This window comes from Borostomias antarcticus (assembly GCF_949987555.1).
Source record: "Borostomias antarcticus genome assembly, chromosome: 3".
Lineage (NCBI taxonomy): Eukaryota > Metazoa > Chordata > Actinopteri > Stomiiformes > Stomiidae > Borostomias > Borostomias antarcticus.
This window is the reverse complement of record NC_140236.1, coordinates 9,472,907-9,493,820: the sequence shown is the minus strand read 5'-3', so window position 1 is coordinate 9,493,820 and position 20,914 is coordinate 9,472,907. Positions and strand designations below refer to the sequence as shown.

Genomic DNA, 20,914 nt, shown 5'->3' with positions numbered 1-20,914 from the left:
CTGGACAAACCTTTGGTCATGGCTTAAAATACATGTCTTCTTTTCACTGGGTAGCCTACTGTAACTACGTTGGCGGTGTGTAACAGCCACTTTGCAGAGCTGTGACTCTGCAGGCAGATGGGCTCACACAGTTAGCATCCTCCCATGGAATGACATGAGTGAAATAGCTATTGCTTACATACATTTGTGAAGAGTAATCTTTGATCTTGTTCATTAACGACATTGGAGGGGCTCTTGTTTGTTTACAGCTGAAACGGTGAGTGCATTTCTTTTTCATTTACCTTCATAGTACACATAGGATGACTTGTAGATTTATTTCTGACTACTGGATATGTACAGTATGTAATACTGTAGAATGATATAAAAGAGGGCATAAAAGCCCACATACTGCATACATTTGTTCATGGTTTGATGGAATATTAACTGAAATATTTTTCATTATGTTGGCTATTTATTTTGAATGTTGTTTTTATAAATAACCATAATGATATGTGTAGATAATGATGAGCAAATCCTTAGACGACAAGTTACTTTTCTTTTTGGAATCTTTCGGGTATATCTCATAAATGTCATTCTGTTGTGATGTTGAGAGATCTGACTCTGTTGACTGCTGACACAGATTTGGACTGGAGAGGGTGGCTGTGTTAGAGTGGATCTAAAAAAAAAAACTTTCTGTGGGACAGGCCAGTTATGTGGCTTCATATGGGCCCTACTGTGGTAAAGGGTGTGGGCGTTTGTCTCCTGAGAGAAAAAGACAGAGGGGAAGCAAACCATTCACAACACGTGGCATTTTCCGCTCAAAACCCCACACTGAATACTGGCTATCCAATGTTATCTTAGAATATCAACTGGTAGTCTCTTTCTGGTAGTGTTCAGTTCAACAGGATTGCTAGGAAACAGGAGTGTATGTTGATTAGAGAAGTGGGTGTACTAACAATAACAAAACTGTTGCACTGGTGGTTAAATAAGTGGGTGAACTGTGGGTCCATGGATAAAGAAGTGTGTGTACTCCGTATACCTCTGTATACCCTCCACTGCGCCACCGTAGGAAATAGAGTATAGGTGTAGTCATTTACAACTGAATTAATGATGAAAATATACTTTGTACAGTGTAATCTGTAACATTGTACAATTTGACTGCATAGGACTGAAGGAGATTTAAACTGGGCACAGCGTCCACTTCATGAGAACAGATGTTATGATTTCAGAGCCAGAGATCACATCATATCCATGCTCCATGGTTTCATTGCCTTAACCACAAAATTGAGGGGGAGAGTAAGATGTTTTTTTTTTTTTTTAAAGTGAGAATGACTTTCACATGAAGATAGATCATGGGGGGTATATTGCACTCAACAATTGCACTCGACAAGTGTATTTGTGGTTAGTGGACGATGAAATATCTGTATTGAATAATGTCTTATCATACAAGACAAATGTATGTGGATTTCATGGAGCATTTGAGTATCAAAGGCATCGTGGAGGGTTTTGCGATGAGACCGTGATTAGACATCATCATCTGAGGGAAGCAGATATGCATTAATGGTTCACCTAGACCCATAACTGTATTACTTTAGTTGCTTCATGAATACACATAAAGAACCATATAAACTTCTACAATCTTTGAGCCATTTAAACTTCAAAAATCTTTCTTATATTGTGGGAGTTATTCCCAATATAAACTGCAGATATTCTCTTTTTGACATGATACAGAAAGTATAAGAAAGGTTTGCAATGTTTTTAGCATCATACAGGTAGCTGTTAACATTTTGAGTTTTCTTTGACTTACCCTTCTCTTTTCCTCACATTGCAGGGTCCAGTCCAGAAGAAAGGCCGAGCCATGCTTCCTATCTCAGTTCTAGTTCTCCTGCTGTCTGTCACCCCTCTACCCACACCCTCTGTGGCCCTGCCCTTCCAACAGAAGGGCCTCTTGGACTTCGGGAAGAATTTTAATGTGGAGGGTCTTATGATGATGATGATGAATGATGAAGAGGAGGGCTCAACTTTTGAGGAAATACACCCAGACGACCTGGGTCCAACTTGTCCATTTGCATGTCAGTGTAACCGTAGGGTTGTGCAGTGCTCTGACTTAGGTGAGTGAAATCATCAGAACATGGTGGTCTATGGTGGTCTTTTGAGACAGTATGAAGCTATGTCTTCCTGGCTGCTTTGCTCTCCTCTCTCTCTCTCTCTCTCTCTCTCTCTCTTTTCCTGCTGCTCCAGTGCAACGTGGAGTCTTGGTCATCTGCCTCCATAATTATATGGCAGAATGTCACACACAAGAACACAAAGTGCAACATGCATCGAAACCATAACCTCAAGGTTGACCAAATTATAGCCTGATGATACAACGTAAAACCAGCATCTTCAATACCCTTTAGTACCGAAGAGAACTTACTCTCTGGGAAAAGTACAAATGTTGTGAATTGAAGTACGATCGATATTCCAACTCCCACCTCATTATTTTAGTTTACGCTAATCAGGCTACTCGGCGTGGACCAACTTGCCGCTGTGAGCTGGTTGGTGTAGTATTCGGGGTGGCTCATCTTGTGTTTGTGGATCTACAGGTTTACACTACATCCCAGAAATCCCATCTGACACCAGACTTCTGGACCTTCAGGGAAACCAGATCACAGAGATCAGAGAGAATGACTTCAAGGGACTAAGTAACCTCTATGTGAGCATCAGTAGCTTCATCCTTGCTTTTACAAAGTATCCCTTTGTATCACTTTTGTTTTCACAGATACCTGAGATGTTGGTGGTTGCTCTGCATATGACTTCCTATCTCCTTGCTAGGCGCTGGTGTTGGTGAATAACCAGATCTCTAAGGTGCACCCACGGGCCTTCTTGCCCCTTGCACGGATGCAGAAACTCTACTTCTCCCACAATCTGCTGACGGCAGTGCCCAAGAACCTCCCCTCCTCTCTGGTGGAGCTCCGCATCCACGATAACCGCATCAAGAAGGTTCCTGCTGGGGCTTTCTCTGGCCTGGGCAGCATGAACTGTATTGGTGAGTAATAGGCCCAGAGGGAGTGTTTCCTGGTCGTCTCATGGTCAAGAAGATGTGCAGGTATGATCGATCACAATACTGGATATACTGGTAACACTGATGTTGGCCGTTTCTCTTTCACAGAGATGGGACAGAATCCTATCAAGAACAGTGATTTGGAGCCAGGAGCTTTTGATGGACTGAGACTGAACTTCCTTCGCATTTCAGAGGCAAAACTCACAGGAATCCCGAAAGGTAAAATAACAAAACAACACCTTTAAATGGATAATTCAGAAGTTTCATTTACAACTTAGTCATTATGTTGTTGTCGATGGACACCATTTTCATCTGATTCCCTTCTGTCTTTCTTCTGGGCATACACATTTTGCTAGTGGATGTTTCCCTGGTACCATTGTGTTGTGCTATAAGCAACATATGTATGCCCACACGAAAGGCAGCATGGAAGCAGCTGAACACAATCTCAATCAATCAACAACACAATGGCAACTTTAAGTCGGAAATGAGGCTCTATGTCCAAAATTCTGAACTATCCCTTTAATAGAGATCATATGATGGTAATATAAAGGATGGTGTTTGTCTCAGTTAGTGGTACCTGTAGGCAGCCTTGAGCGAATGTCCACTGAAAGCTCCCTCATATGAATCAAATTCCCAAATTCCCTCTCTTGTCAGATCTCCCTGAAAATCTGCATGAGTTGCATTTGGATAACAATCAAATTCAAGCTATTGAGCTTGAGGACCTGAGACAATATGGAGAGTTGTATAGGTAAGTTCTGACTCAACTACAGTGTGTGTAGCGTAGGTTATTTGCTGTTGTAGAACATCAAGGCTCAAAGAGTAGCTGTAAAGGCCTTGTTGCGCTTAACTTCACATTACCATCAATAATTCACTTTTGTCTGTGTGTGTGTGTGTGTGTGTGTGTGTGTGTGTGTGTGTGTGCGCGTGCGTGTGTGTGTGTGTGTATGTGTGTTTTTGGGTGCTAGGTTGGGGCTAGGCTATAATAACATTCGCCACATTGAGCATGGCAGTCTGTATTTCGTGCAAAACCTCAGAGAACTGCACTTGGACAACAACCACCTCCCCAGCGTCCCTGCAGGCCTCCCCGACATGAAGTACCTGCAGGTAGAGTATAGTAAACAGTTATAAAGCAACACAACTTGCATTAAATGTGTCTCGGCTCGGCAGATAAGAGGGAAATGGAATGGAATATGTAGGGGTGGAATATGTAATATATTGCTCTCTGTAAAGCACATTGTGTTGCCTCGTATGAAATGCGCTATATAACAAATAAAGTTTGATTTGATTTGATTGCAATTTCAATCAAATATTTTGTATCTTTTACAAACTGGTTACAAACCTACTTATCAAATGTTATGAATTACCACTGACACACACTGTATTATGTTCTCTATTGTTTCTTAAAACAGGTAGTCTATCTTCATTCAAACAACATCAGCAAGGTTGAGGTGAATGACTTCTGTCCTGAGGGTTTCAGTATGAAGAGGACTTTCTATAACGGCATCAGTCTCTTTGACAACCCCATCAAGTACTGGGAAGTGGAGCCCGCTACCTTCCGCTGTGTCAGCAACAGGATGGCTGTACAGTTTGGCAACCATAGGAAATAGTGCATAAGACTGTGGAGGAATACAAGCAACTTAGGGGGAGATGCCTGTGAGAGAACTCTGTCCTCACCTATAATAAATTAAATAGTAATGGATGTTGGGGGGAACCTAGACTTCAGTGGCCTGACAGATTCAAGTTATGGCAGCAAAGTCTGGGTAAGCAAGACTAGGGAGCATAACCTGATTTAAAGGTCATGGTAAATGGGACGATTTAGAAATACTGTAACTAAAACATAATGAAGTCTGTTTGCATGCATGGAGAGTACAGTAGGCTATTATGGGGAATGATAGTCTATAAATCATTTGGATATCATTTGAACTGTTCAGAATCTTTTGAATAAGGAGAGGTCAATACAAGTGGTTGATGATTTGTGATTCAGTGTATTTTTCTATATATTTTTTTCTTTTTATCTCGCAACTCTCATCTGCCATTTGAATAAAAACAACTGAAGACTGAAACAATTTTAGATTCTTTACTTTTTCAACTTTGCTGAAGAGATGCCATCCACCTGAATTGGAATAGCCTAATTATTTCTATTAATATCTTAATATTCTGGCTTTGTTTATATCTTATCTGCATAATGTGTTTAGTGTCCAGGGATAAAGAGGTTATTCTTCATGCAGACTATGCTGAAATATAGGTCCAATTGAACACTTCAACAATCAATAGAGTATTTAATAGAAGTGCCTGGAAAATAGCTTAGTAATGAATTGCCTAAAACAATTATTAACATGCTGCCCTCTGAAGGAATTCTCAACCACTTCATTCAAACAGGTGAGCAACACCCTACTGGAGAGACTTTAAAAGGTAAAACAGGTTCTCTCAACTTTGAGAGATAGCCATGGACTATCAACAACTGGTGAGCATTTGGGAGAATGATATAGTATTTTTGGTTATAAAGCAGGGCCTAGGCAACTTAATTTGTGGGGGATTCATGACCTTATGGGACAGGTGGAACATTGCAGTTAATTTTAAGCGCGGGAACACTTGCAGAATTCATTTATAAAACTACATTATTACCGCTGCTAGGCTAGAAGTGATTTGTGTCATGTATCATTGTCACTGTAGCTTAGACTATGTATATTTTTTAACAATCAGGACTGTTTCAAAATTCCATTATAAGGTTGTTGAGACAAACATGTCATAATGATTGTTTTATAGTTTCTATGGTAGCAAAATACTGAGTAAGTTAAAATGTTGCAAGAAATAGCTCTACACTGCTTTCATTAGCTCAGCTAATGCTACAGTGCTATGCTGTTAAACCTGCTCCCAAACCAGACAGGTGAATTTACTCAGGGCGGGTTGGAATGAACTGTTCATTGATGTACAGTACTGTATGTTGTGTTCTGCAGGTTGATAAAATTGTGTCCACTGCCCAGTTTGGAGACTTGATTGAATTTACGTACCCCATTGGATACTCACATTGGGGTGTATATGACGGAGATGAACATGTAATCCATTTTGCAATAGCAGGTGAGATGTATTTGAACATAGATAGTAGGTGGGATGTATTTGAACATAGGTAGCAAGTGAGATGTATTTGAACATAGGTAGCAGGTGGGATGTAGACATAGGCCTAATTTAATCAAGGCACTGTAAATGCATCTCCAGATTTTCTGATCACAATACAGTATGAAGGCCTATCCTATATCTCTACTAAATGTAATCTGAAAAGGTCAAATTTTCTTCCCTGACCTGAGTGCGAAAGCTTCATTTGGTATCTAAACATGTCAGCTATAGGCCTATAAACCAGATTCAATTGAACTATTCAACAATTTAATCATATTGCTTTTGTGAGTTAATCTCAACCCATTATACAATAATTGGTAACACTTTACCTTAACTTGATAGGACTATATAATTACTGTACGCACATAATTCCTGTAGTAACAACATTCCAGTTACACAGGAGGTTTGAAGTAATTACATGGTTTAGAAACAGAGGTTATTACACAAATGGAACAAGGCATCCTGAAGAACCCTCCCCTACCTGGTTTCACTTGTGTAATAACTAATAGCACTAACATAAAACAAACATAGGCCTACAACATTCAATAACAGTTGCTGTTTAACTGGATTAAGTACATTGTTACCACAGGTAGGCCTATTACTATTTAGGTAACGGTTCAAAAATGCGCAGTTTATTGTATAACCAACATTTTGAGGAAGGTGACACTGACCTTGTGGGAGCATTAAAGGCGGCGTGCAAAGTTTTCCTTTTTAATCAACATTAATGTACTGTAACTCCAGCACCTGCATGGGATGTCAGGATGCGCATGTCTTTTCATTTTGTATGTAGCCCAGTTAACTGGTACATAGTAATTACTGGGGAAGATTTACCCTATATGAGAAAACTGTCCTCACCTGCCATCAAATAGCCTTGTCATGGATGGTTGAGGGGAACCTAGACTTGACTTGGCCAGTAGGCTAGTAGGCTATAGGAGTTACTTATAAATAAGTAGTTAATTATTAACTTCACTGTCTTAAAAACATACTGTTCTTTCATCAATAGATGAGAGCCAGCTGATGAGTAACTTCCGCAGTTGCCTGCAAACAGTTTTCCCCTTGTGTGGCGACCTCCTTCTCGGGGAGACCCAGATCCGCCGGATGCCCCTGGCGGAGGTGAACGTTCCCTCAGGAACCCACATCCTGATCAGTAACAACCGGCACGCCGGCAGCCCATCGTCTGAGAAGGAGATGAGGGCCCGGCGTGACGCTCTGCTCAACAAGGAGCTATCATACCGTCTGTTGACCCTGAACTGTGAACACTTTGCAACATTTGTACGATATGGACAGGCTTTCTGCAACCAGGTCTGTACAACCACAAAGCTACATTTTGAAAAATGTTCGACATTTGCGGTATATAGATGGTCTCTTGAAGCAATTTTAGAGAATTTTACTTGGTTGTGACTTGTCAACTTAAATCTTAATATTTTGACCTCCATAAAGAGCTCTGCACTTTAGCCCATACTGTACATGTACAGATGTGTTTTCTCTATTCAAATGCTTTAAAAGAAAATCAATTCTGGAATAGGTTAATGTTCCTTGTGTCCCTGAGGTGAATTGTGCATTTCATTCTGTTCATCAATTTAGATTCCTGGACGAGCCAAGAACAAGGAGTGTGAGGAAGCAACAGCCGTGTTCCAAGGCATCGTGACGTCATACAACATCTCAAGTTCTTTATGGTGGAAAAAATGACTGTAATCGAAATGCCTTCAAGAGTAATACTATATACTGCGGGCTCTACTAAAACTACATATATTTTTTGGAATGGATGAGTCCTAATGGTTACTAAATAGCAAGTAGCCTTATGTGTAATTAGGGGCTTGGATTGGGACCCCTTTGAAAATGAGATGATCCATATCAAGTGGTTTATCCTGTTACAATAAATGTCTATCATTAAAATATCTTGCCATGTCAAGTTGAGTCAAGTGTGAAACTATGTTTGGATCTCACACCTTCACCTGCCTGTTAAAGATGTTGCTATATCAATCTTTATTTTGGCTATAGCCTACATTTTTTGAATGATGACACACATACAACATTTGCAATCAGTTCAATATGAAAATACCCAGACTGTGAAGAATTGAAAAATAAAGAATTATGTTTTGTGTGATGAGTTAGGTTTGTCAAGAACCTCAAAAGACAGGAAATTCAAATGACCACCACAACACTTAGGCTATACTATTGGTGCACTAATAATGTTTTTCCAACACACAGTTACAGTAGCCTACTTCAAACAATATGCACTCACTCACCACTGACAGCAAGGGCAGTGGAGTAGGATTGAGAGCCTGATTGAGAGACCACTCGCGGGGGGGTAACTGTCCAGGCAGAGGGGTGCTGAGGGGGGATAATGGGTTGTGTGTGTGTGTGTGTGTGGGGGGGGGGGGGATCTGACCAGGGGGTATCTTCAGGGTCAGTCTACTGTAGCTGTTGGCTGTTGAGCTTGCAGACCGTGTCAGGAAAGAAGCTGCTGAGGTGATGCGAACAGGTGGTAGCTGCTGTGGTTGGTGACTTTTGTGATGGAGATGGCCTTCCTGCGGCAGCGTTGGTTGTAGAGATCCTTGATGGCTGGGAGCTCCACACTGATGATCTTCTGCACTGTCTTCACCACTCTCTGGATGGCATGCCTGTCGTAGGCGGTGGTGTTGCCATACCAGGCTGCAATGCCTCCAGTCAGGATACTCTCAATGACGCTTCGGTAGAAGTTCACAAATGTTTGTGTGCTCATGCCCCATCTCCACAGGCACCTCAGAAAGTAGAGGTGTTGTTGTGCCTTCTTTAGGATGGCCTCTGTGTGTGTGTTTGTGTGTGTGTGTGTGTGTGGGGGGGGGGGGTTCCTCCTCTCCTGAAGTCCACAATAATCTCCTTTGTCTTACTAGGTTACAGGGTCAGGTTGTTGTCTTGCTTCTAAAGGGACATTAGGCTATTGGTGGCCAAACCTCAGAATTTTTTAGATATAACAGATAATTTTGTTTCCAAATAGGCTACTGGAGTTATTTCCAAGTCTTCAGGAGTTCAAGCAGAGGCATTTTTCAAGGCAGAAAAGTCTGACTGTGCTGCCCCCTGGCGCAGAGGGAGAGATTCGGTATTTACTGTAAACCGGATTTTATTTCCACAATGAGCCGGATGTTCTTTCATTTTAGTTGTGAAACGAAAATGAGCATGTTAGTTGTTAGCGTCCGTACTAGAGAGCTCAAATATTTAACAATTTTGTTATTTTAATATCTAATAAGCTGTGGAGTACACTGACGGGTCTTGTAGAGAGAACGGTTCTTCAGCGAAGAAATCAAATAATTAGGTCGAAACCTACATCCTACTCTTGCCAAGTTAAAGGTAAACATCGTTCGGCTAAAACTAACTAGCACTAGCCTAGCTTAGCATGCCATTAACTAGCACGCAAACACACCAGAACCTTGATGGGAAGCAAGATGACGGGTCAAACATAGTTCGCTTAGTTAGCTAACGTTAGTTTAATTTGGTAAATCAACACAATTGATTGGATTTGTAGCTGGAACGCGAGCCAGTCATCTCTCTAACGCTAACGCCATTAAAACTGACCGATTGATGACCCAGCTAACAGTTAGCCACAGTTATCTGGTCGGCTAACGTCGTTAGCTAGCCTAGCTAACATTACCTCTTTCATTTAGTGCTAAGTTATAAAATCACTTGCAATAGCTAGCTAGCGTAGATAAGCTAAGTTGGTTTAGCTTGCTAAAGCAGGAGAACGTGATGCCGCGGTATGCTGATTGCATTATCCTCACAGCTTTTGGCAAGTGTAACTAGCTAGCTAACGTAGATAGCATTTGGCAAGTGTAACTAGCTAGCTAACGTAGATAGCATTTGGCAAGTGTAACGTTAGCTCGAGTCAGCAGTGTCCATTTAGCTAGCTAGCGTAGTTACTAGCCTTCGCCTTTAGTATGATAATAGTAACGTCAACGGTTAGCTAGCTACGTTAGCTAGGTATGTCGCCAGTTAAACATTTGATTATGCGGATTGTACTCGTCTAGTGTCAAACGCCGCCCTGAGAGATCGATACCAATAAATGATTGGGGTAAATTAATTGTTAGTCAATGGAGTCCTTCATGTGAGGATTGATGTTGCTGAGTGTCATCCACCTTAGTTGTGTTGTGAACTTATTTTCAAAACGTAATAGTTGTCTCAAATGTTATAGTTGTTTCCATTTGTCAACACAGGTGTTTTATTTCTCCTTTCGCTCTCTCTCCAAGGAAATCAGACAGTATCTTGATACCACACCGGTGTCTGGGATTTCCACACTCTCATCGTCACCCCTACCTTGACATCGTCGGCCCCTGACACAAAGTGATGACCTCACAGCAGCATCCCCTCCCCAATGCAAACGTCAACCCTCCCCTGCTTGTCCCCCAGAACTCTTCAGCTCAGCAGGCTAGGCCTCACATTCACCCCAACCAGCTGGACTCGACTCAGAGCAGTGTGGCTGCTCACCCTCTTCACCACAGAGGTCTGATGGGCGGTGTTGGGTCCTCCTCTGTCGGGACCTCCGGTGGAGCGACAGTGAACCGTAACGCCTCATCCTCCGGCCCGAACGCTGCCTTGTCCAGGAGGCCCTCGTCGGGACGATTTGAGCCCTGGCCTGAGGAGGCGGTGGACAACGCCTACGGGCTGTACTCGCTTCACCGCATGTTCGATATTGTCGGAGCTCAGCTCACCCACCGCGATGTTAGAGTTCTGTCCTTCCTCTTTGTGGACGTTATTGACGAATACGAGCGGGGCGGGATCCGGAGCGGCAGAGACTTCCTGCTGGCCCTGGAGCGCCAGGGACGTTGCGACGAGACCAACTTCAGACACGTGTTGCAGCTGCTGCGTATCATCACACGCCACGACCTACTGCCCTACGTTACACTCCGAAAAAGACAGACTGGTGAGTTTGAATTCTGCATAAAATGATCTACTGTTACTAGATATACACACGTCAATATTTTCACTCAACACGGGTCAACCACGTAGATACACGGTGGTGGGGTTACACCCCGCCCTGCCCCCCTGAAAAAATACGCAAATAAAAGGATTTGCTTATTATTTATATTGCTTTTAATTCAATTATTTAAACATTTATTTTAAAGTGCTTCTAATGACCATTCCCACTGAAAATACAGCAATGTCCCTATAAACCTTTCTGTTGTGTTTTCTGTTGTGTTCTGCTTTTCAGTGTGCCCAGACCCGGTGGATCAGTACCTGGAAGAGACGTCAGTACGCTACGTGTCTCCGCGAGGCGGAGCTGAGAGCAGAGACGCTCCGCCACATAGAAGGACAGGTGGGTGTGCGCACGTTGATCTTTCTCATTTGAGATGAACAATTTATCAGTGACCACATATTGATGTATCACTTGTCTGCACGATACAGTAAGTAAGTAGCTTTGAGAACCAATGGTTCTCAAGCCTAATGGCCCATAGGACAGGAGTCTATCTCCTGATTCTTTAGCGTGAGGCAGCTTGATGTACACCCGCTGGACATGACACTAGTATGTCGCAGGGACTTTCCCCCAAACCAGCCCTTGATGCTGAGCGCCAAGCAGGGAGGGAGTGGGTTCGATGGATCAAACCCTCAACCTCCTAATCTCAGGGCGGACACTCTAACCATAAGGCCACTGAGCTGGTCCTATGCACGATACAGAGTGAATTGTTAATTTTGATTCTCCTGAACAATCTAACTCCAAACCGATCTGTAATATTTATTGTTCTTTTCCCCTTACTCAACCATTAGGTCCCCAGGCAGTGATTTGCTGTTCTCCTACAGGGCCCCAGGTGGGCCCTCCTCGTACGAAACCGGCCCCTCCAGGGCCCAGCCGCAAGAGGAAGAGGACCCACACCACGGGAGACTGCAGGGAGAAGCAAACCTGTGGTAAGTTGAGCTGGATAACTACACACAAAATTGTATTTAATATGCCATCGGTTATGACAGGTTGTGTGTACTCATTATTACACTTTAAAGATACATCAGGGAAGATTAACAAGCAAAGTTGGTATTTTGTAACGTCACACCTTTTGATCTAAGGTGGTGTGATTGGGTAGTCTGTTCAGGCATAATGTACAACCTAAAGACTTTCTTGGCCTGTTCAGTGGCACTACTTCCTTTAGTTTTGTTTCAAAATGTGGACCTTATAGGCAGCTGTCCTCCATACAGTCAAGTCATTGGCTCTCCTGCGGCCGGATCAGCTCCATGTGGTTGTCCACGTATTCTAAACATTATTTCGTTCAGTGTGAGGTGTGATGTGGTACACATGAACTGTATTCACCTGCCGTGCGTTTGGCATGACGTACACAGAGTTCTGACCCATGGATGCCAAAAGCTCTGTTCTGTGTAGCAGTTTCATAACACTGGGCAGCAAACCTATAGTGTTATGTCATTCCTTAGCTCTTTTTTATGTTGTTATTATTCCCCACCCCCCCGGCTCTTTCAGACATCCGCCTACGAGTGCGTGCTGAGTATTGCCAGCATGAATCTGCGCTCCAGGGCAACGTCTTCTCCAACAAGCAGGAGGCAGTGGAGAGGCAGTTTGAGCGCTTCAACCAAGCCAACACCATCCTTAAGTCCAGAGACCTGGGCTCCATCATCTGTGACATCAAGTTCTCCGAGCTGACCTACCTGGACGCCTTCTGGAGAGACTACATCAACGGCTCTCTGTTGGAGGCCCTGAAGGGGGTCTTCATAACAGACTCGCTCAAACAGGCGGTGGGACACGAGGCCATCAAACTGCTTGTTAATGTGGATGAGGAGGACTATCAGGCCGGTCGCCGTAAGCTGCTGCGCAACCTGGTCACGTGCGGCGGAGGCGCCGGAGGGAGCAGAGAGACGGCGCCCTAGAAGCGTGTCCGTAACGTACCAGAGGGGGCGCCCCTTCCAGCAGGGAAGAGAACTGTGACTGGATGGTGGGTGAAGCGTTTGAAACCTGTTCCATGTCTGTGAAGGGAGCAAGGAAGAGTAGTAGGCATACATTTGGTTCATTGAGAAACATGAGGGAGGGCCCGAGCGCTCTGCCTCGTTGTATACGAAGGGAACAGAGAATAAAGTCGGCAAGAGCAATTTAGGAGCGCATCACAGAACACACAAAAGTATACAGTTTCAAATGTAGAGATTTTTTTTTCTGCTGGAGGGACAATGCTAATATTGTAACTTGTGAATTGACTATAGAATATGATTAACATTGTGTTTTGTTATCACAGCTCTTCGACACAACCTTCTCAAACTGCCCCCCTGTAGAGAACGAACTATTACTCCACATGTCTAACTATAGGAGAGTCTTTGTTTCAATCCCCCATTATTCAAGGACAGATTCAAATAAGGACATTTTGCAATTGTTTGGAAAACAAATAATCATTTCTGAATTGATGGTACCAATTGAAATAATATCTCTGAATTGAGTGGACTGTTTTTGTTGATTCCCTTCAATTAGGCTTGATGACTGTTGAGATGAACCTGGACAGAGGGAAGTCAGAAGTAGGCCTAAAATGTATGATTCTAAAATGTTTTATTACATTATGGTCAGAAATCTGTCAACCATCACCTCCATAATTTGGACTTTTTGCTTTGTACCATCTATCACCATATATCATCTATACGTTGTAGTCAGTTATTCCGCCGTATCCATACTGTACCTTTCCAGGTTTTCAGTCTGGATTGTCTGCCTGTCCTCCATGTGGGCATCACCACTTTATCTGCTATGTTTGGCTATAGGAATTATGAGACCACCACACACACACACACTTACACACACACATGCGCACATAGTCTGTCGATGCCATCAGGTTTTTGATTGATATTATTCAAGTCAAAACAATTCAAAAGTTGTCAACAATAACAGATTAATCCGTTAATGAGGAAATATACATTTTGCTAAATCATAATTTTAGATATGTGTCTGCTATGGTATTACTGGGCCCATTTTTTTGTTGGACCAAGTCTTAATTCATGAAGTTTCTGTGTTTTGTTCCTTTTGATGTGCAGCATTGAGAAGTGAATGATGACTCGTCCGGTCTTTGATCAGAGTTCGTAACTAGAGAAGAATTACATTGGAATGTGAAAGGAAGTGCTACAGTTTATAAAGTTTATAAATTTAACACAATGAAATTGGTTCCATTTCTGTGCAGTGAGATGGAGAGGAAATTTCTTTCAGTGGGATTGGTAGCTATTATTGGTAGCAATGTGGCAAAAAGGTCAAAAGCCTCAAGAATAGTGTGCAAAGAACGTGATCACTGACTGCCATGTAGGCTTATTGTTTACATTGCAAGATTTTATTCAGAAGTATGTGTTTGTGTTTGTTTGTTAATTGGGAAGGATCATTCCCCCAAAGATTCTTCCCACTTTACCAAGGGGCAGGATGCATATCAACAGAGCAGAGGCATTGAACCCAAAAAATAACCTTTTAAGGGTAGATCGGTGATTTGGAAAATTCATATTTTTATTTACCTCGTGTTGTTCTGTCAACTTAAAGTAATCAATGCAGCTCCCATTGATTTGGAAAGAAAAAAAGTGATGGAAAATGTCTACCTTGGTTTGATACTAATTGTATACCCTCTCTAATTTTAGTACAGGTTTTTACTAAATGTGAAAAGGGACACGAAAGAAGCTTGTCTCAATCTCATAGGCATCAACGAAGCCTTAAAATCATAAAAGAAATGCATGTGGAATACATGTCACTAAAAGACATGCCACAGATTACAGTCCACTGTTACCATGGATTTAATTCCGTTATTTTTTTCCTAATGGAATATAACATGGTTGCGAACTGGTATCTATTATATAGGTTGTATGTTTTTTTTGTCTTTATACTGTAGATTGCATGTAACTGACGATCCCCAGAAAGACAACTCCTGTAATCTTCTGTAGATAACTCACTAGGCTGTCCAAACTCTTAAATTTTTTAAAAGTGTGATCATCTTGCAAGCTATTGTAACTGTTGATGGAGAAAATGGGTTTTGTCAATACCATACAGCAGATTGGAAGGAGCACTTTAATTTGAACTGTTATCATCTGTAGCGAACCGTCACATCCACCCATAAGAAATCTAGGACATTCAGCAAGAAATGCAGCAGCACATTTGCCCATACTCGCCTTATGTTGTCAACCTTTTTATTTTTCAATAATTTTTATTTGTGTTGACCAAGAAAGAGATTGTGGTATTACGTGAATATTTACATGGTTATAGTTGACTGGCACATTTAATGTCTGTACAAATCAAAAGTTAATTTGTTCAAAATCAATAAAAATGTTCTATAATCAGTATTGAAACATTCCCTGCAATTTGCATTAATTTCAATTTTAACCAAATACCTCCCAATTGATTTATTAAGTTAACACCCTAGCGTGTGTAACGTTTTGAGCCTTCCCGGCTTGGGTCTGAGGAAGAGCCAGGAAGGCTCAAAACGTTACACACGCTAGGGTGTTAACTTAATAAATCAATTGGGAGCTATACCAGTGATGCGGACAATCTATCTTTCATTGCTTACGTTTCTCTGTCCAGCACCTGGATTTCAATGCGGATTTGCGTGCCTTATATCTTTTTCACAAATGATCTCAATCACAGAGCAAGTTAAAATTCTACTACAAGAGTGGTAAGCTGAAAACAGCAATTTCATCCAACTGCACTTTTACATTTTAACACTCAAAGCTACTGCATTTTTTCTTTATTGCGGAGGATGACTTGAATTGCTGACTTGCAAGTAAAGCCAACGAACAGCACAGAAAAGACCATATTACATAAGAGGAGTGTGAACACATCGACATTGTGGTAGGCATACCAGGGCATCTTATAGGACTCAGTGCGCAGATGTGCTGCCCCTTTGTGCCTCATAACAAATTCCAGCCAGAAGATGGCACTGTCCATTGGTTTCATAGGCTGGTCATGATGTAAGTTTGACATCCTGAGCATATTTTTCTGGAAAGGTTGCCTCTCGTCCAGGATGTCCCTCAGAGCCTGTGTCAGAGGTTCCACTTGTAAGGTTGTTACATCTAGAACCTTTGCCACCCCCCTGGACTCCAGACGCACCATGTTGTCGAACTGGTCAAAAATCAGAGGAAAGCCCAACATTGGAACCCCGTGGTAGATGGCCTCATAGATCCCGTTGGTGCCCCCGTGTGTGACGAAGGCTTTTGTTTTGGGATGGCCCAGCAGATCGTTCTGAGGCAGCCAGTCCACTAACATGGTTTGTTACCCAGTGTAGACGGCCTCTCTCCCAGGTGCCTCCACACGACCTTCTGAGATAGACGAGCAAAGGCAGCCGCAATCACCTCAGAGATCTCAGGGAGGAAGCTTCCCAACAGTGTCCCCAGAGACATGACCACAACCCCATGCTCCCCAGAGCTCTGTAGAAATTCCTCCACATCCCCTGTTTTTTGTCCAGTGACCCCCTACCATAAATATCAAATGGCCCTATTTTGAATTCAATGCGAGTTCACAGTGCAGACCTGATTCTGAGGTTGTATGGTCACTCGCATAGCAAGGTCCCATTCTCCGCCTAACACATCATTGGAGGGCCTGCTCTCTCTACGGGCCCTCTCACGCCACGGGGCCCAGTGCAACCGCACTGCCTGCACTGTCTATATTTATGCCCAAGGTGCGATTTGTAAAAAAAACAAAAACGGATGGGGGTAATGTAATGTAATGTCCAGAAATTGAACAAATGTAAACATCAGAACAAAGTAAACGACTGTATGCTCTTATTGTATTCTTATATATACACCCAACAAAGTGCTAAAAGAATGGACAAACGATGTATACGACATACGATGTTAGGCTATTGATCACACTGCTATGAATGTAGAGCTATCCCGTCCTCATCATAGACCAGGGGTGTCAAACTCAAATAGCCTACACAGTGGGCCAAAATTTAAAACTTGAACAAAGTCACGGGCCAACATTGAACAAATGAAAATTTTAATATGGACCCAAACAAGTTTTGCTTTAACATTGAATATGCACTTATCACTTTTGGTGCGCATCAATGGTGTGCACTAACATATGTGAATACGCCCTCAGACACAAGTGTTGGTGCTCCATCTGCTCAGTAGAGAAGCTTGTAAAACCCTGACTGTCCTACAGACAGGCAGACAGACAGCCGGCATGCAGACAGACAGCCAGGCAGGCAGACAGGCCGGCAAGAAGGCAGACAGGATTGAATGAACAGGAACAGAGCAAACACAGCGGCCGGCTAGGTCAACACAGGTGTCTCTATCACAGTGAGACATTACATAACGTAAAGCTTCTGTTTTCTGCCTTTCTTTTCAGAAGGGGTAACACGGTTACAGTTGTAGTATGAGATTGCTATGACTACTGTCACAGAAGAGAGGGCGTTTCTGGGTCCTGTCTTGATTGACCCGCCAAAACAACAGCAGAGCATTATGGGATTTGTAGTATTAGCGGTGAATGCGCTGTATAATACTAGCGGGCCAGCTCAATTTGGTATTGCCTCGCGGGCCAAATATAATTACACTGCGGGCCAAATTTGGCCCGCGGGTGAGAGTTTGACACCCCTGTCATAGACCTTTAGACCTCATTAAAAAAATAAGTGGTATGCGTAGTGTGCTGAAGGCTCAGCATGGACAGTAAATAGTTAACCCGTTGCTAGGTAACGGCCCCCTCCAAGCGCACGCTCAAGTCACTTCAGTTTCTAGTTTGAGCCGGTTTCAATGGCTAGCTTGCCGACTCGTATGCAGCCTGAAGAAGATTCTCCCAAGTTTACCTTTATTTGTTTTGTGTGCGTCCTTTACTACGAGTGAGTACACCTACTGCCTAGACTAGTTAGGATATTTTGTTTAGTTAATCATACAATATACAGTTTATAACTTTATGTTATAGTTATGAGAGATCGTTCTGATTTAGCCTTGTGGTGATGTCGTGCTAGCTAGCTACATTCCTCACATTCCTCTTTCTCCGTGAATATGTTGGCCTACACGTTTGTCTGGCTAGCTTTAGTTCTTGTCACATGTTAGTATCCAGATCCTAATGTTATTATGATGTTAATATTACGTTATTATTATTATGTAGTACCAGGCCTGATATTAGTACATTACATATTTTGTATTAGATAGATTTATTTAGTGTAATTGCCACTACCTTCCTTTCTGTTTAGACCACACACATTGAAATTATCCCACCATAGAATCACCACCAAAACTTGCCTGTGTACTGCTCTCTGTTCTCGTTATTATTAAAGGAGAATGCTCGTTTTAGACAACCTGGACCTTATTTACGGCATATTATAAGACGTTTGACTCACCGAGATCACTTTGGTGTATTTCGGAGGCCTGTAGAAGAAATTTTAAATCCAGCGCGAGCCAAGTATATCCATGTAATGGCGGCGGACAGGGCACTGAGAATGCAGCTTCTAAAAAATCTTATTTTCTGCCGCGAAACGGTTGTTTTCATCACTCTGTCTTTATGAATCGCTAGTTGTGCTTACATAGAGCGAGGACTTGTTGTGGTTTTTCACATGCCTCTGTAATATGATCTTTAGAAACGAAATAGCTTCCCCACTTGCTCCAGCATGCATGCGCACAGCGCGCAAACTGGGTATTGTCCGTCTGTAGGCTACACTCACTGCTCACATTCTCTACGCTACGATCGGCGTCCATCATATTATATAAGTCATCTTCTATATCCTCAAAATCTGATCAATATTCAGGCATATTGCACACAATATTCCAGGCACCAACAAGCCGATCGTAGAGTAGAGAATGTGAGCCGCGAGTGTAGCCTACAGATGTAACGGAGAATAGCCAGTCTGCGCGCTGTGCGCATGCGTGCTGGAGCAAGTGGGGAAGCTATTTCGTTTCTAATGGCATCTTAAACTTCATTTAATTAATTCTTGCTACAAACAAGCTACAAGCTAGCAGTAAGGGAAAATACCATCTGCCTGGTCTAATTCAGTCTGCTTTCCCTTCACGGTTTGCGGGTTTGTTTACAACCACACCTCCCACAAGGCCATAGAAGAATGCCTTGTGTTGCTGACTGGATCTCAGCACGATCGGGACATTTGCATGATCACATTACAGACTACAAACAACAAAACATTGAGGACAAGGGATGGAACCTTCCACAAGACAAACAGTAGACAATCACTTCAACCTGACCCTGCTGAATGATCCACATCTTGGGAAATTTAGAGTTCTCATACTAAAGTGTAAAGAGAGAGTAGATGTAACTAACACTAACACAGTATCATGTTTACTTTTATGGGCGGTTGTCATAGAAATTGTAGTTTCACCCTACCTCCCTCAACCTTTCACATGCAAAACCCCTACCTGTGCTAACCTCATTTATAACAGGATGACATCTCCAGGGATGGACACACCCCAGACTTTGGCCTAGAATAATCTTTCTTTGTTCCATTGTCCCTGAAACCTATTCAAGATTTACCGCCCTTTCTCATATCACATGCCTGTAATCTTGACCACTGTTGATGATGTCCGTCACTTTATTATGACGTGTACAGATGGGTTAGCCAACCAAATCTCTGGAAGCGTCACATCCATGTATTGCGCAAGACCAGACTTCCTCACTTCTGTTGGATGAACCACAGTGCGTTATCCTGAAGTCCTTGCGCTCGTATGTCTTCTTAATAAATCAGACTTAACCTCTTTGAGGGAACCTTGGCAAATCCTTTACTTTCGAGCCCTGTTTTAAGGTTACTTATGATCATATACAATGGTTCAGCTCAAAACGTTGACAAAACTAGCACTTTTGAGAAAGTCTGATAATTGCTCTACCACCGTTTTGGTCATACAATGGATGTGGGTGGGCACCGTGAAAAATCATTCAAAAAACATGTTAAACTCTCAATTTCAAAGACAAGAAACTCACCGAGGTGTTAGTTGGCGTTCTGACATATAATTCGCCATAAAGTACGATTGTAGTTCATCTGGAAAGGCTTTTTAAAATATTTAGCATAGAACTATTTAGTCGCAGCACATACGTGTGTAAACTTCCGCAAACTAGGTAGCCTAGCAACATAAACAATAACAATATCATGTTTATGGAGTTTTAAAAATAGTTGGACATATTCTTGGAATATTGTAAAAAGGATCAATCACTCCAACTTATCAAGCTGTTTCTCAAAAGATTTACTCCTGTTTATGTTTATGTACTACTGGCACAGGATCATGATTTCTGAGAACCTGGGGGTTTAACTACAAGGTGATGAGAGGCTGGAATGTGTTTGTTGTATGTAAACTCTGACCATTGTAATAGATTTTAACTGATCTAGTCAAAAAGGATTTACCAAGATTCGCTCAAACAGGTTAAGTCTGGTTTATTGAGAAAACATACGAGCGCAAGGACTTCCGGACAAACACATGAGTGGTATCCCAAAGAATTGAATTCAAAGCTTGTCATGCGCAGCCTTATATTCAAGCAAAACACAGGTACGGCGCTTTGAGGATGTGATTGGCTAACCCATTGTACGTCATATAAAATGGAAGGCGTGGTCGAGAATACAGACACGTGACATGAGAAAAGGCGGCAATTTCTTGGAGACAAAGGGACAAAGGGATAAAGGATGGTTATTCTGGAGTAGACAGATTTCTAGGTGTGTGGACCTCCTGGAGGTCATCCTGTCATGAATTTAGCACAGCTATGTGAACGGTTGAGGGAGGTGGTGAATTACAAAAGGAGAGAGAGGACAAAGGTTTAAGGTGTTTGGAATGGCAAAAGGCAGGGGACTGGATCAATAGATTTTAAGAACAAAAGCTGAGATCTGAAAGGTCTTGAGGCCAGTTGTAAATTCTATGACACCATGCAGCTCTGTC

The 20,914-nt window shown here is 42.4% G+C and overlaps 4 protein-coding genes across 4 annotated transcripts; 3 read left to right on the top strand and 1 right to left on the bottom strand.

The window, feature by feature from the left end:
* Positions 1-1,837: 1,837 nt before the first annotated feature.
* bgna (biglycan a) lies at positions 1,838-4,629 on the top strand (the record flags this gene model as incomplete). Its single annotated transcript, XM_084462049.1, has 7 exons — positions 1,838-2,090; positions 2,565-2,674; positions 2,794-3,007; positions 3,131-3,241; positions 3,677-3,770; positions 3,988-4,126; positions 4,432-4,629. The coding sequence occupies 7 exons, from the start codon at positions 1,838-1,840 to the stop codon at positions 4,627-4,629; spliced, it is 1,119 nt and encodes a 372-aa protein (XP_084318175.1).
* Positions 4,630-4,716: 87 nt separating this feature from the next.
* LOC311307185 (phospholipase A and acyltransferase 2-like) lies at positions 4,717-7,825 on the top strand (the record flags this gene model as incomplete). The annotated part of the gene is made up of 4 exons (XM_084435985.1): positions 4,717-4,782; positions 5,980-6,100; positions 7,140-7,438; positions 7,721-7,825. 4 exons carry the CDS (start codon positions 4,717-4,719, stop codon positions 7,823-7,825), a joined length of 591 nt encoding a protein of 196 aa, XP_084292111.1.
* Positions 7,826-9,291: 1,466 nt separating this feature from the next.
* Positions 9,292-15,440, top strand: dedd (death effector domain containing). The gene is made up of 5 exons (XM_084436481.1): positions 9,292-9,466; positions 10,360-11,033; positions 11,322-11,426; positions 11,876-12,013; positions 12,573-15,440. Exons 2-5 carry the CDS (start codon positions 10,457-10,459, stop codon positions 12,974-12,976), a joined length of 1,224 nt encoding a protein of 407 aa, XP_084292607.1. The 5' UTR covers positions 9,292-9,466; positions 10,360-10,456; the 3' UTR covers positions 12,977-15,440.
* Positions 15,441-15,779: 339 nt separating this feature from the next.
* On the bottom strand, positions 15,780-19,095 carry LOC311307184 (UDP-glucuronosyltransferase 2A1-like; the record flags this gene model as incomplete). The annotated part of the gene is given in 3 exon segments (XM_084435984.1): positions 15,780-16,318; positions 16,321-16,519; positions 19,081-19,095. Coding segments are annotated over 3 exon segments (753 nt in total).
* Between the last annotated feature and the right edge of the window lie 1,819 nt (positions 19,096-20,914).